This window comes from Prionailurus viverrinus, chromosome B2 (assembly GCF_022837055.1).
Source record: "Prionailurus viverrinus isolate Anna chromosome B2, UM_Priviv_1.0, whole genome shotgun sequence".
NCBI lineage: Eukaryota > Metazoa > Chordata > Mammalia > Carnivora > Felidae > Prionailurus > Prionailurus viverrinus.
The window spans coordinates 81,489,115-81,505,524 of NC_062565.1; the positions used below are offsets into that span (position 1 = coordinate 81,489,115).

The 16,410-nt window shown below is 39.2% G+C and overlaps 1 protein-coding gene and 1 long non-coding RNA gene across 8 annotated transcripts in view; one reads left to right on the forward strand and one right to left on the reverse strand.

Annotated features, from left to right (window-relative positions):
• The window catches only part of MAP3K7 (mitogen-activated protein kinase kinase kinase 7), an 84,338-nt gene extending 70,347 nt beyond the window's left edge, over positions 1-13,991 (reverse strand). For 6 of the 7 annotated variants that reach the window (XR_007152170.1, XR_007152169.1, XR_007152166.1 and 3 more), the window contains exon 1: positions 13,584-13,991. Coding sequence is in view for 2 of the 7 variants with exons in the window: in XM_047858748.1 (XP_047714704.1) it covers positions 13,584-13,703 (120 nt within the window). In the remaining 5 variants the exon portion in view is untranslated. The remainder of the gene's footprint in view (positions 1-13,583) is intronic. The other variant, XM_047858750.1, reaches the window with a different exon arrangement.
• A 155-nt stretch (positions 13,992-14,146) lies between these two features.
• LOC125166273 (uncharacterized) lies at positions 14,147-16,132 on the forward strand. The gene is made up of 3 exons (XR_007152421.1): positions 14,147-14,527; positions 15,145-15,435; positions 15,603-16,132. It is a non-coding gene; the product is annotated as an uncharacterized LOC125166273 (long non-coding RNA).
• Positions 16,133-16,410: the final 278 nt, after the last annotated feature.

Sequence of the window (16,410 nt, forward strand, 5' to 3'; positions counted from 1 at the left end):
ATTGCTCTCTCATGCTATTTGCTTTACTTTTACAAATGTTTGAAATTTGCCATAATATAAAAACAACAGAATAGCTTTTGAAGCTTGTTAAGATTTTATTATTGTAAACGACCTTAGTTAAGTGCCATCTACTCCAATTTTTCAGCTTCCAATGTATCTAAGTACCTTGTGGCAATGCTTTTTCCTTAAGTGAAATATCTGTCTACATCTCTCATTTATGTACTTTCTATGTTTTGCTTTCATACATTACCTCATTTACACAACCATAGGAGGTACATATAATGTTATTCTTATTTTAAAGATAAAGCTTCTAGCTGTAAAGGGTAAACTAACTCGCTCAAAGCTGTATTAGTTAGTAAAGAGCAAGTACATATTGATCCCAGAGAAATTAACACCAGAATGTGAAGGATCTTAATATGTACACATATAACTCTATTCTATGCCAGAACAGGGGGCACAGAGAGAGGGAGACACAGAATTTGAAGGAGGCTCCAGGCTCTGAGCTGTCAGCACAGAGCCCTACGTGCAGCTCAAAACAATGAACCGTGAGATTGTGACCAGAGCCAAAGCCGGATGCTTAACCGACTGAGCCACCCAGACACCCCGAGGAGCTTTCACTTTAGACAAACTTACAAGAACAAATCCATGGGCACAAAGCTCTTCTGTAACAAAGTTGGCTCTAGCTAGGCGGATCAGATAATTTATTATTTACATCAGAACTCTTTTTAGAGTAAGAAGTAAGTGCCAATAATAACCACGAGGACAGTAGCTGTAAATGGGGATGTATGGCCAGTTTAGCAATAGCTCAAATTCTATTTCATACATTACACAAAACAGTATGGCTATTTCTCATGTTACATAATGTATAAAAACACCCAAATGGTTAACATTTATTGAATGTTTCCATTTTATTTTATTTTGTCATCTCTAAGTATTTTTTGTTTTCAATTTTAATTCCAGTATAGTTAACATATGGTGTTATATTAACTTCAAGTGTACACTACAGTGATTCAAGAATTCTACACATTATTCAGTGCTCATCATGATAAGTGTACTCTTTAATCCCCTTCATAAATCCACCTCTCCTCTGGTAATCATCAGTTTGCTCTCTTGGCATTTCTCTTGTTTTTTCCCTTTGCTCCTTTCTTTTTTTTTTTTTTAATTTTTAAATGTTCTATATATTTTTGAGAAGAAAGCACAAGTGGTGAAGGGACAGAGAGAGAAAGAGAAAGGGGAATAGAAGATCTGAAGCAGGATCTGTGCTGACAGCAGTAAACCCAATGAGGGGCTCAAACTCACAAACTGTGAGATCATGACCTGAGCTGATGTCAGATGCTCAACCAACTGAGCCACTCAGGTGCCGCCTATATTTTGTTTCTTAAATTCCACACATGAGTGAAATCATATGGTATCTGTCTCTGACTTATTTCACTTAGCATAATACTCTCTAGCTCTATCCAGGTTGCAAATGGCAAGGTTTCATTGGTATTTTTTTATGGCTGAATAATATTCCATCGCACATGTGCGTGCGTGCGTGTGTATCACATCTTCCTTATCCATTCATTTATCAATGGACACTTGGGCTACTTCCGTATCTTGACTATGGTAAATAATGCTGCAATAAACATAAGGGTTCATGTATCCCTTTTTAGGGTAAATACCCATTATAGTGCAATTACTGGATCACAGGGCAGTTCTATTTTTAACCTTTTAAGGAGCTTCCATACTATTTTTCACAGTGGCTATACCAGTTTGCATTCCTACCAATAGAGCATTAGGGTTCCTTTTTTCTCAACATCCTCACCAACATTTGTTTTTTGTTTTTGAGTTTAGCTACTCTGACAGGTGTGAGGTGATATCTCATTATAGTTTTGACTTGCATTTCCCTGATGATGGGTGATGCTAAGCATCTTTTCATGTGTCTGTTGGCCATCTGGATGTCTTCTTTGAAAAAAATGTCTGTTTACGTATTCAGCCCATTTTTTAATTGGGTTCTTTGTTTTTTGGGTGTTGAGTTGTATCTCTCATATGAGAAAGAAACCAACATCAGTCATTTGCACTAGTCATCCAGTTACTTTAACATGAATGGGTATTGACTAAACCTGGCACCATCAGAGTAATGGAAAGAGCACACCCGGGCTCTGAAATCCAACAGACTCGAGTTTGAATAAAGGTTCTACCTATTAGCTATTAGTGCTGGGCAGAGTAACATCTCTGAGCTTCTGTTTTCTCAGCAGTAAAGGGGAGATGCTTACAATCTCCTCAGTGGTATCTACAGAATCCATACTCAAACCAAAACCATGTAGTTTCTTATATCCTACAAAAGAATAGTAAGTGCTTAGAGTTAGGTATGAATCAATGTAAGGAGCTGTACAATTAACCATGATGAATAGCAAACAGGTCTTTAAAACAAATTTCAACTTTACAGCAACATTAGACTAAGAAGGTATGGATGGAGAACAGATTACCTATTGATATGATAATGAAATAATGATTATGAATTCAAAATATTCTTCAACCATGTATTTACAAAGCAACTGTACTTAGTAGGTGTCCTCCTGTTTCATTTTCCTATTTTAAGTAAAGTCCACATAGGGATTCCAAACATTATATTTGTAGATCATTTGCTTGTCACAAAAACCGTTAGGTGTTATATGACTAGTTGTGATGCACAAGTGCCATCTAGTGCTGAGATGATGGCTGACTCTGAGTTTTCAACTTAAAATCTTGGGAACAAAATGTGGAGAAATAAGGACATGATAAACCTTCTTCTATTTGCTCAAGAAAGCAGCAATTTTTTGAAACACTTTGAAATATAAAATAGGCACATTTATGTAAGAAGAGAGCCAATGGCTTTAAGAAGCCTCCATTCATGTTAGGGGTCTAAGATATTTCACATGTATGGTGAAACAACAGATATAAAAATGATAGTAAAGAAAGTACAAGATGCCTAAGGTTGTACACATAAAGTGAAATGCATGATTAAAAAAAAATAATAACTGAATTCAAAGGAGTGAGGTTAGAGGCATTGGGTGTTATACGTAGGGGATGAATCAGTGGATTCTACTCCTGAAATCATTATTGTACTATATGCTAACTAACTTGAATATATATTAAAAAATAAATAAGTACATTAAAAAAAAAAAAGGAAGCAGAGTCAATGCTTAAAGAATTAAACCTTTGTGTATCTAATGATTCTGAACACTAATTCCAATGAATGAAAGGGGTTTTTCCCAAACCACCAAAGAAATTCTCAGATACCAACCAGCTGGGTGTCCTACAATTCAATTGAACTCTGACACTATCTACCTGCACAGAGTACCAGATCCTGCAGGTTAAGGGCTCAGGTCTATAAGACTGTCCCTCCTTCCACAACTTCAGATGCCAGTCACAAGTCCAGGATGTTACTTGTGCTTCTGACCAATGGCTACAGATTGGAGGTTCCAATGACTCCCTCCTTGGGTTCAATCAATTTGCTGGAGTGGCTCACAAAACTGAAACATTTTCCTTACTATATTACCAGTTTATTATAAAAGGACATAACCCAGGAACTGCCAGATAGAAGAGAACCAGAGGGCAAGATATACAGAAAGTGTGCAAAGCTTCCATGACCTCTCTAGGCAAGTCACTCTCCTTGAACCTCTATGTGTTCACCAACCTGGAAGTTCTCCAAACCCTGGCCTTTTGGGTTTTTATGGAGGCTTCATTAGACAGGTATGATTGATTACCTCTTTGGTCAATGGCAAATGATCTGACCTCCAGCCCCTCTCCTTTCTACACTCCCTTCTTTGGAGGTCAGGGGGATGGGACTGAAAGTTCCAACCCTCTAACCAAAAAGTAGTTTCTCCTAGCAACTAGCCCCCATCCTGTGGTAGGGTTAAAAAGTACCCTCAACAGGGGCGTCTGGGTGGCTCAGTCGGTTAAGCGTCCGACTTCGGCTCAGGTCATGTTCTCACAGTTTGTGAGTTCAAGCCCCGCGTCAGGCTCTGTGTTGACAGCTCAGAGCCTGGAGCCTGCTTTGGATTCTGTGTCTCCTTCTCTCTCTGCCCCTCCCCAACTTGTGCCCTGTCTCTTTGTCTCTCAAAAAAATAAGTAAATGTAAAAGTAACCTCAACATAACGAGAGAGAGAAACAGGAACATTTTTATTTTTCTTCCCTTAGGAAATTCGGAAAGTTTTGGGAGCTGTGAGTGAGGAACTGTGGACAAAGACCAAGTATATATGAAGAAATACACATTTGGTCATTCTTTTTTATAATTGTATTTTTTTTTTTTAATGTTTACTTATTTTTGAGAGAGACAGAGTACAAGTGAGGAAGGGGCAGAGAGAAGAGGAGGAGACACAGAATCTGTAGCAGCGTCCAGGTGCTGAGCTGTCAGCAGAGCCTGATGCGGGGCTTGAACTCACAAGCCATGAGATCATACCTGAGCTGAAGTCAGACACTTAACCGACCAAGCCACATAGGTGCCCCTATGTTTGGTCATTCAGATGACCAAATGTAAATTCCTTATAAATCATCACACTGCAATATAAAAAAAAAAAAATGAGTTCCCATTTCTTCAAGTGGCATAAATGTAGATATATTAAGAGTAAAAAAAATATATATATATAAAGAATTGACTTTTGGGGCGCCTGGGTGGTTCAGTCGGTTAAGTGGCCGACTTCGGCTCAGGTCATGATCTCTCGGTCCATGAGTTCGAGCCCCACGTTGGGCTCTGTGCTGACAGCTCAGAGCCTGGAGCCTGTTTCAGATTCTGTGTCTCCCACTCTCTGACCCTCCCCTGTTCATGCTCTGTCTCTCCCTGTGTCAAAAATAAACAAAACGTTAAAAAAAAATTAAAAAAAAAAAGAATTGACTTTTGCCTTCATGGAATAAAAGTGAGGTAGAGAAAAAATTCAAGACAACACAACAGTACTTAAATAATTTTTTAAATACTTACTAGCTTAAGTGGTTAAAGAAACACCTCATCCCCTTCAGGGATAGGCTTAGAGATTCAGGACAGGCTTAGGAATTTGAGGGCAGAAAGGACTTATCCTTCCCATTTCTCAAAGAGATTTTTTTTTTTCAACGTTTATTTATTTTTCTTTGGGACAGAGAGAGGCAGAGCATGAACGGGGGAGGGGCAGAGAGAGAGGGAGATACAGAATCAGAAACAGGCTCCAGGCTCTGAGCCATCAGCCCAGAGCCCGACGCGGGGCTCGAACTCCCGGACCGCGAGATCGTGACCTGGCTGAAGTCGGACGCTTAACCGACTGCGCCACCCAGGCGCCCCTCAAAGAGATTTTTAAGAGAGGGCAGCCTCACACAGCTTAGCCACCCTGGGAAGCTACAGATGATTAAGAATGCAAGGGGAGAGGGCCTAGGTGGCTTAATTGGTTAAGCATCCCACTCTTCATTTTGGCTCAGGTCATGATCTTGCAGTTTGTGGGATCAAGCCCTGTGCCAGGCTCGAAGCTGACATCACGGAGCTTGCTTGGGATTCTCTCTCTCCCAACAGAATATGGAAATGATAACAACAACAACAACAACAACAACAAAAACCGCAAAACAAAAAAAAACTCTTGCCAAAGATTCTTGCCAAAAGAAAAGTGAAGAAACTGAAATTAGAGTCTCTTGGACTATAGGGAGGAGACTGTTTTAGGGCAGAATGTTGGAACCTGTATCTCAGGCTGTGGGATAGTAGACAGCTCAAATACAGGGAGCTAAATACAGAGATCAGCTGAGTTTTGGAGAATCAATGAAGGCCAAAGGGGAAGGCCTAGTCAGTAAGCAAGGGAGAAATGGGTAAGTTCTCCTTTCAAAGGTGTGAAGGTAAGGATCATACCAAGAAAACAATGAACTTCATTTGTTTACTCCTTAAATCGGTAGTTTTTGAACGTCTACTATATTCAGCTACCATTTAGGTTATCAGAGATATAGCAATAAATAAGACAAAGACTATGATCTACATGGAATTTGTTTTCAATTAATGGAGGGGGAAGATAATCAATAGGCAAAAAGATGAATAAGAAGAATATCAGATTGCAAAAAAACGCTATGTAGAAAACAAAAAAGGAGGATGACAGGACACAGAGACTGGTGGAAGCTTTGGGACAGACAGTATGGGAAGGCCATCTGAGGAGGTTACTAACTTGATATTTGAATGATACAAGGAACCAATCAAAGAAGAAGAAACAAGTAATCTGAAGGCCCTAAGGGGAAAAAAACCCTCATTCCCTATTCAATAATATTTCAACCTCAGCTATAGATTAGGTGCTACCTTAGACACTCAAGATATAGAAGTGAACAAAATAAACCATAATCTTTGTTTCTACTGCTTATATTCTTGTGGAAAGAGACAAAGTAAAAACATGTAATATTTGGTAAATAACCAGTGTGCTAAAAAGTAAAGGAACAAAATCTTGTGTGTGTGTACACACATGTATGCACTACCCCCACCCAATTTTATTAAACAGTCGTCCTGTAAAGCCACACTGAGAAAGGAGACATTTTAGTGATGACCTAGAGAAACACTTGGAGTGTTTGGTGTGGGCGGTGCATAGTGGGAGAAGGGAAGAGAGATACAAGATAAGACTGGAGAGACAGGCAGAATCTACATCCTGAATGGCTTTCTGCATCACAAAAAGGAGTTTGGATTTCAGTCTAAGTGCAATAAGAAGCAACAGGAGAAATTTAAGAAGGAAAGATGTGATACTATTTTACATTGAAAAAGAATTCTAGCTCTTATGTGAAAAATGGACTTTAGGGAAGCTAGAATATATACAGAGACCAGATAGAAGGCTAATAGCAGCCCAAGTAAGAAAGAATAGCTGTGAGGACAAGGCTGAAGGCAGTGCAGAAAAACGGGCAGATCCAGGATATGTTTTATAGGTAGGGTCAAAAGAGCTCGCTGATGGCATGCATGTATGCAGGAGGGGCAGAGAGGAAGAGATGAATCAAGGATAACGTCTAGGTTAGGCAACAGTTTAATGAAGGAAAACAAAGAACAGAGCAAGCAGATTTTTTTTTTTAATAACACAGAGTTGTGTTTTAGTCATACAAAGTTTAAGAATGATGTGCATCTTTCCCCCTGTGGTGTAGTGATTTTGGGTCCACGACTTTAATCTCAAATTTTAAAGCAGATTTAAACGTATTTTTCAAATAAAAATAGAACAGAAGAATATGAGATAGTATGTAAAATATTTCCATATAATTAGTATTAAAAAGCACAAGTATCAAAATCAGAATTCATTTTGTGTGTTTAAAGAAAGCAACTCCTTTAAAAACTAATTTCTTGATGATGAGTGATGTTGAGCATTTTTTCATGGGTCAGTGAGGACTTTAAGATACAAAACAGATGAACATAAGGGAAGGGAAGCAAAAATAATATAAAAACAGGGAGAGGAACAAAACATAAGAGACTCTTAAATATAGAGAACAAACAGAGGGTTACTGGAGGGGCTTTGGAAGGGGAGGTGGGCTAAATGGGTAAGGGGCATTAAGGAATCTAGTCCTGAAATCATTGTTGCACTATATGATAACTAACTTGAATGTAAATTTAAAAAAATAAATTAAATTTAAAAAAAAGCTAATTTCTTCAGGATGGAAGACTATTCTTTCATACAAGTCATGTTATTAAAAACAAACATAAACCCACCTGAACTACACTAAACGGGAGGAAAGGATGACCTTGTGTTCTTAATTTACTATGAAATAATAATTCTTAATTGTCCCCAATTCACGTTATTTTTAGTTCAGTGACTATAGTTGTCACTTTGGTTTGGCCCTGCTCTTTGGACTATGTGAATGGATCCTGGCTATGTTGCCACTGCTCTGGCTAGAAATTTGGAACATGACAGAACAAGCATAGATCATATATTTATTTGTTAGAACTTAGAGCCTCCAACTATTTCAGAACTTAGAACTTCAATATCTATTAATACACTGTGGCAGAGGAGAACTGCCATCTGCTGACAAGACAGACTTGATAACATGAAAGTAAAGCTTTTATTATTCAAACTTACTTTTGAATTTTTGTGCAATCTTTTAAAGCCTGCCATAGACACCTGACCCAGTTAGTAGGCCTTTCTTTCAAATACATGCCCATGTCATCTTCTCAGCTACACAGGCACAATTTAAGAGTTACCGTGTGACTATCTCTTTACTGTGGTAACAATTCCAGATTTCTAATGAAATCAATGATCATTAAGTTTCACATGAAGAGTTTATTAATAATTTTGGATATCCCACAATTAAATACTGAGTATAACAAATCTACAGACTCAGTTTAAGAAGACCACTATAAGTAAGGTTTTTCTCCAATATCAGATGCCCATTTACCTCTAAAAACTACAAAATATCATGGCCAAAGTTCTTTCTAGATTTCCCTTTAAAACAAAACCTTTGGGTCTCTATAATGAAGCTTAAGAACATATAAACAATGCAGTGACTATATGTGCCTTGCTTAGATTACACTTGAGGTCAACACTGTGGGTCTCCCTTTTAAAAAGCAGCCATGACCCGCGTCGGGCTCTGGGCTGATGGCTCAGAGCCTGGAGCCTGTTTCCGATTCTGTGTCTCCCTCTCTCTCTGCCCTTCCCCCGTTCATGCTCTGTCTCTCTCTGTCCCCCCAAAAAAAATAAATAAATAAACGTTGAAAAAAAAAATTAAAAAAAAAAAAAAGGGGCGCCTGGGTGGCGCAGTCGGTTAAGCGTCCGACTTCAGCCAGGTCACGATCTCGCGGTCCGTGAGTTCGAGCCCCGCGTCGGGCTCTGGGCTGATGGCTCAGAGCCTGGAGCCTGTTTCCGATTCTGTGTCTCTCTCTGCCCTTCCCCCGTTCATGCTCTGTCTCTCTCTGTCCCCCCCCCCAAAAAAAAAAATAAACGTTGAAAAAAAAAAAAATTAAAAAAAAAAAAAAGCAGCCATGCCAAAAATAGGGTCTTTGTAACATTTTAGTAGAAAAGCCCACCAATACATGGTTTACTTACAGCACCTGCCCCTTTACAGCATTTTTTACCCCAAATGAACATATTTGCTAGGTATAATAGTAATGGAATCAACATTTGGAAAGAGAATCAGATTTCATTTCTAGTGTAAATGCTGCCTTAGCCAAATCACAAATTTACTGCAACCTCTGGTTTTATCACATGCAATGTAAAAGAACTAGATGAGCACTAAATTCTCACAATTATGCTGTGATAACTTCATTTACTCATTCAACAAATATTTATTGAAAAACATGGTGCTAGACATTGGGGTTACAAGTGTGAATAAGGCATCTTACATTGTGCTGCGGGATACACAATTTTGCTTACTGGTAAGTGTCACAAAGGATAATAGAAGTAACAAAATCTAGGTTGCTCAGGGAAAGTTTCCCTCTGGAATAAACATCTGAGGTGAGACTTGAATGGTGAGAGGTGCCAGCCATGTGAAGTTCTTGAGGGAAAAGCATGCTGGGCAGGGGAGGGAACAACTGCAAAGACAATTCACCTTTGTGCCTTTCCCAATCTATGATGCTTACTTTATTCAAAATCTATTTTCAAATTATTTTCCATTCAACAAAGTGTTCTGTGATTAACCCTACTTTCAAATTATAGCTTCAGTGCTCAGTTTACATTATAGTCATAGTTCTAAATTAGTGGTTCTGAAAATGTTAATTATTAACTGTTTTGTGTTTATTCTAGTCTCCTAATAATAAAAAATTTCAAGGAGAGAATCCTAGAATTCTTCTGTTCATCTTCCACAGTACCTTAGCAATATTGTGCACAGAAGAGAATGTTCATTACATGCGTAGCACCAACTACTGCAAAGGAAATCAGTATTTTGTTTCTCCATTTTCAGAATAAGGTTTGGTCAGAGTGCTTCAGAAAGAAACAAAGCAACACTGTAAACTTAGTAGAAAGAGTAAGTGACTCATGAGTAAGAAATCTCAAATTCAATTCTCAGCTCTACCATTTACTTACACAAGAGGTTTCTAGTAAATCAATCTCTATGACCACTGTCAATATCTGTAAAATGGGGATATTTGTCCTGTCTAACCAGGATTAGTTGGTTACCAACTACCTTCCACAAGAGATCATATGACACATATTGTGGAAACAGAGCATTAATACTGGAATAAATGTGTTTTCATTTCAGACCTGGAAGAGACTTTAAATAATCATGTTCAGGCCTTCACTTCACATGAGAAATCAGACCCAGAAAAATGAGATCACCTGATCCAAGTTACTTAAATATATTATGGCACAATGACTATGGCATCCAAATTTTTTAAATACCCAGCCCAGTACACTTTTTACCACACCACACTGCCTTTACCACTTCTTGCAACCTAGTCCTCAATGTACATACTTCACAATTTATTCTAATGTTCTCTACACTCAGCCCCAGAATGGTAAAAACTAGGTGATTTTTTTTTTTAAGTACCTACCTAGGTTTCTGAGGCCAAGGTCTCACATAATTTGCTATCAGAACTGAATTTAAGAAGTGCCACACTAATTAGGAATGTATGGATTAGAATCAGCTGATACCTTAAAGATATATATCTACTAAATGACTACATATTTGGCCTGTGGTTGGAGTAGTTTTCATACATAGTTTCTAACTGAATCAGTATAATGCTGCTTCAGTTACACTGTTATTTGGGAAATACAGAACATGATTTTATTTATAGGCAACATATTTGTACTATGTAAAATACTGAAAGCAACATAAAAATACTTTTTGTTTCTAGCCATCTTTCTTCTCTTATTTATGATTTTAACCAAAAGTAAAATCTAAGTTAAGAAACAGTTATTGAAGGGGCGTCTGGGTGGCTCAGTCGGTTGAGCGTCTGACTTCGGCTCAGGTCATGATCTCACGGTCTGTGAGTTCGAGTCCCGCGTCAGGCTCTGTGCTGACAGCTCAGAGCCTGGAGCCTGCTTCATATTCTGTGTCTCTCTCTCTCTCTGCCCCTCCCCCACTCATGCTCTGTCTCTCTCTGTCTCAGAAATAAACATTAAAAAAAATAAAAAAATAAAAGAAATAGTTATTGAATGCCTATAGTGCACTCTGGATTATATAACATTTTTTAAAAAAAAAAAAAAATTTTTTTTCAGTGTTTATTTATTTTGGGGACAGAGAGAGACAGAGCATGAACGGGGGAGGGGCAGAGAGAGAGGGAGACACAGAATCAGAAACAGGCTCCAGGCTCCGAGCCATCAGCCCAGAGCCCGACGCGGGGCTCGAACTCACGGACCGCGAGATCGTGACCTGGCTGAAGTCAGACGCTTAACCGACTGCGCCACCCAGGCGCCCCTATAACACTGTTTTAATGTGCACAAATACAATGGGAATTATGTAATACTTTCAGCGTTAGAAAGGTCTGAATTCAATCTTTAAAGTGAAAATAAATTGGGTACTCAAAAATAAAAACTAAACTAGAGAACCAGCTAATACTAGAAATTTTCATTTGAAAACAAAAATTTACTCCCCAGGAATGTCTTAAATGTACTTAAAAAGGGTTGAAACAATATCTAAACTGAAAGAAAAATCTTTAGAAACATAAAAGCCTAATCAGAAGTTAAGTGGCTTTCCAGGAAGAGCAGTAAAATGATGACTCTCTCCTCAGTAACTTCCATTCTTCCAAGAAGAATGTAAAATGCTTTAGAAAGTAGTGTGAGAAAATGAAGGCTGTAAGAATAAATGATGTAAGTCTGTGGAAGCATTTGTTAGACCATGAAGTACAAGTTATTATTACATAACAATTTGTAGTCTACAAGCAGAGCAGTTTGCCACAGAGTAGACGTAAATGCTTATTTAAAAACTGCAATTCTTTTATACTGACTCACTGAATTTTTATTCTTAAAAAAGAAAGTTAGCCATGAAAGCTGGATCAACTATCCATTTCTGAAAAAGGAATTTATCATAGCCTCAATAGAAAACACACACCCACACATAAATAAATTCCCCTCTCTTTTCAAAATATGGGTCCTTCTTCTTTTAGCATGTGACCTTAAAGCAGGTTACTGTTCTCTGGAATTCAGTTTCCTAGTCATAAGTGTCAGGTACTGTGTTGGGTATTTGATCATATTGTCTAATAGGATGTTATACAGGTAAAATTAAATAGAAATTATCATCCCTGTTTTATAGTTAAGGAAACTATAAAGCTTAAAGGGGTTAGTTAGGAAGCTCGCTTCACATCACATGGCTAATAAATGGTATGTATACCTGATATACTGAACCTCCCTCTAACTCCAAAGGCCTTGTTTATGTTATCTTGTAAAATGACGTTGTTCTCAGTGATTACCTTATGCAATAGAAAGACATGATTTAGGAATCCATTATTCTTCCAAAATATGCACAGAAAAAAATGTATTTGTTGAATGGTAATTATCTGACTACTTTAGCTTGCCACTATTTAAAAATAATTTTGGATTTTTACAGTAAAGATAATTCACTGAAAGCCTGTAACATGGGTCACACATTGTTCTTTGTGGCATATGTAATGCAAAATATTTAATAAATTTTAAAAATGAGTAAGTGGTAATTGATAGTATTTTCTTTTTAATGTTTATTAATTTATTTTTGAGAGAGGGAGAGAATGGGGGAGGGGCAGAGAGAGAGAGAGGGACACAGAGAATCCAGAAGGAGGCTCTGCACTCTCAGCGCAGAGCCCCAGGCAGGGCTTGAACCCCAGGAATCATGAGATCATGACCTGAGCATAAGTCGACACTTAGCCAATTGCTTAAATGACTAAGCCACCTAGGTGGCCCATGATAAGTATTACTTTCAACCAAAGTTTGAACGCTTTCTAAAGTGTGTGTTTAAAACACAGTTTTTACTTTTCTACATTTTATGATTTTTAGAATCAATCTATTATGTATATTTGAAAAGAAGCAATATATTAAAAGCATATTACTACCTTTCCCTAAAATAACTTACTACAGAATAAAGAATGGATTTGGGTTTTCTAACAGCGATTTCTGTTACACTGCGGTCGTCACAGAAATCGTAAGTTTCTCTTCGGAATATGCTGCTTGAGACATCTTTTCACTGTAGTCTACATTACTAATGGTAAGAGTTATCCAAATTAGTCCAACTGAAGGCAGAATATTTAATATTACGACTACTGCTCTATCGAATCGGTGAAACTGAGAAGCATTCAGTACTGAGGCGGACACTTCATTAGACATGATGATATATTTGCCAAGTATTTATTGAGCACACACTACATACCAGACACTGAGCTAGAAGTCGAACATAATACAAACTTTGGCCCTTAAGAACACCAAGTCTTAGTGAACTTAAACTCCAGAACGATCATGGTGTTTGGTGAATTTACTATTTACATATATAAGAACTGGTGCTCCACAACATCTCACCAGTTCATCTTGGTGTTTGAGATGACCGAATTCCGGTAACAGACCAAACTCAAGAATGCCGAAATGAGGGAAAAAGAAAGCTTCCCAGAGCATTTGAACGCAGAGTCCCCTCTATACCTGGCCTCGGTGGGGACTCCCGGGTAGACTCCGCAGGGCCCCGAGAATGAGAGGCCGGGGAGGCACCTTAAGAGTCGGGACCAGGCAAAGGCGGAGACAGGCGCCTCCGTGCCGGGCCTCACTCACCTCTTCCACTTCGATCTCCTTATAGTCAATCTCTTCAAAGTTGAGGACTTGGGAGGGGGCTTCGATCATCTCACCGGCCGAAGATGAGGAAGAGGAGGAAGCGGCGGAGGCTGTAGACATGATCCTTCGCGGAGCCCGGGGGGCCCGGGGAGGCTGCCACCCGGACACTCCGGGGGAGACCCGCGCCCACCCGCCTCCGGACCGACCTTCAGCCTGAAGCCACGGCGCTCCGTGGCGGGGACAGGGGCAGTGGCCACAGCCGAATCCCGGCTCCGGCTCCGCAGCGTTTTCCGCCGCCGGGCCCCGCCCACTGAACTTCCGGTTCCGGCCTGAAATCGGAAACAGAAGGAGAGCTGTAAGCTCAAGAAAGGGGAGGGAAGAATTTTGTGATTGAGACCGGGAAAGGAAGGACAGGTTGGGGGTGGGGGAAAGTGAGGCTAGCTTGGAGCTGTAGAACAAATTTCGCGAGATCTTTATTAAGGGACCTCAACATCGGGTGATACCGCGAGAGCTGATATGCTGACGTAATTAAAATGCGCAAACGGAAGTGGCGCGGAGATTGACGGAGTATCAGTGCGGTTGGTCGGTCAGAGACTTGCGGGAAAGTTAAAAACTAATGTTTCAAGTCGTTTCGTAAACTGTTGTGACCCTGCTCGCTTTTCTCTCAGAGACCTGCAGACGGGTGGAGTAGAGTTGGACTCAGTTTTTGTGACGAAGCTTACTTTTCACTTTCACCTCTAAGCTAAACTGAATGATTTCTTTAAGAAGCCGTGGAAAATGTGTTTCCCTCAATGCGGTATATGGAAGGAAGGAGTTGCTACTGTTGATTTGAGCCAGTCCCTGACGCTATGAGAGATTCTAAGGGAAATAATACTGAGCGAGCCAGCGCATGTAACCTGAATAACTATGTAGACTGAGTGCTCAGGAACAGAAGTTAATATTAGGTAAGGTAGATATTTATAACTTGGCATAATTTGTATTCATCTGAAGTTATGAATTGTGTTAATTGTATGCATCGAGTGCGGAGCGCTTAGATCCTTTACATTTATAATGTAATCATTAATAATACCCTTGCAAATTAAATATTTTGGCTGCCATTTTAAGGTCATGAGAAAACAGGCTCAGAGATAGGAAAAAAAAATTATGCATTTCAAAAGCTAGTAGAACCTAAGGCAATGTAGCTTCAAGGTGGATAGTGTTGCCTGTGTTGTACTATCAACACAATTTTTAGTTTTAAACTAGCTTTTAATCTTTATTTAGTCGGTTTGACCTGAAGCCTACTAGAAAAATTGGGAGTTAGAAATGAAGGCTTACCGACCAAGGATGAAAACCCTGTAAATGTCAAATTCTAAGACTCTTGTAAGAGACAGAAAAGGAACAGAAAGTGAGGGGAATGGTGATCAGAATATCACTGGAGGAGAGCTTTCCAATTAAAGACCAGCCAACCCAATAAATGCTGTACAAAAGTAAGGTAAACACATTTGGGATTGCACAAAGGTCTTTGGATTTGGCAATTAAGTTATAAACTGAAAAACATCTCTTTTTTTTTTTGTAATTCTAGTAATAATGATAGTTTGATGAATGGATATAAAAGAATGAAAGAAACATTTCTCACTATACACTCTGGATGATACAGTATCTTGATGACACGTCAGTGACTACTGCCGATCTCTCCTGATGCTCAAATACTTCCTGAATTTCCAGCCTGTTGGACATCTTTATTTAGGTGCAACATAAACACCTAAACTTCAAGATTCCTAAAGTCAATGCAAAAGTTACCCACCACAGATATCTTTTTCCATGTGCGTTTTCTGTCTCTCTAAAGGATACCATCATCTACTCCCTTGTCCAAGTGAGAAATCAGAGCTTTATTTGTACATTTAAAATGATGCTTAGTGCACTAGTAACTAAATAGAAGCAGATTAAGTCAATGAGATAACCATTTTCACCTGTCATTTCTCTACTTGATTTCCCAAACCAGGATGGTCATCTCTTAACCTCATGCTATTTACTCTGCAGGTCATTTCTGATTTCTCTTTAACACCTTGATCTTAATTCAGTGGATGCTACCAAGTGGAAATTCAAGGAACATTTGTTATATGCTCTGGATGAATGAAGAGCTTTTTGCCAGTTCTTTTTGCCTGGAGTGTGAGGTCTGTTTTCTGTACCTTCAGTTTAGAACTAGAATCCTGCTGATGGACTAATCATTACAGCCATGGTGCTATTCTCCTGCTTGATTCCCCCTGCCCTGCTCTGCCCCACCTCAACATTTTGTTAGAAAAATATCAAACATACAGAAAAGAAAGAATTTTACAGTGAATACTTACATACTTACCAAGATTCTAATGTTAACATTTTGCCACACTTGAGCAAGTGTGTATTTGTCCATCTATTCATCCACCCATACACACATACTTCTATCATTTTTTTGTTGGATACATTTCTAGGTGGATTTCCTACAATGATTTTGAAATCTCAGTTATTTCTGCTTCTATATTTTATCCACTGATTTGGACTTAACGATATTGATACTAAAGTCAGTTCTCCCATTTGCTTGCAGACTGCTTTTTGTTTTGGGGTGGGGTGTGGTGGGGAGATCTGCCTGGCACCTTTTCACTAGCTTCTGATGAAGTCCCAGCGCTGTTCATGTCTGGATCTAGTCATCCCCAAGGTCCAATCCTTCTCTCCTCCCCTCCCCTCCCCTCCCCTCCCCTCCCCTCCCCTCCCCTCCCCTCCCCTCCCCTCCCTTCTCCTCTCCTCTTCTCCCCTCTTCTCCCTTCCCCGCTCCTCTCCTCTCATTATGTGAGGTGGTAAATTCCCATTTTTC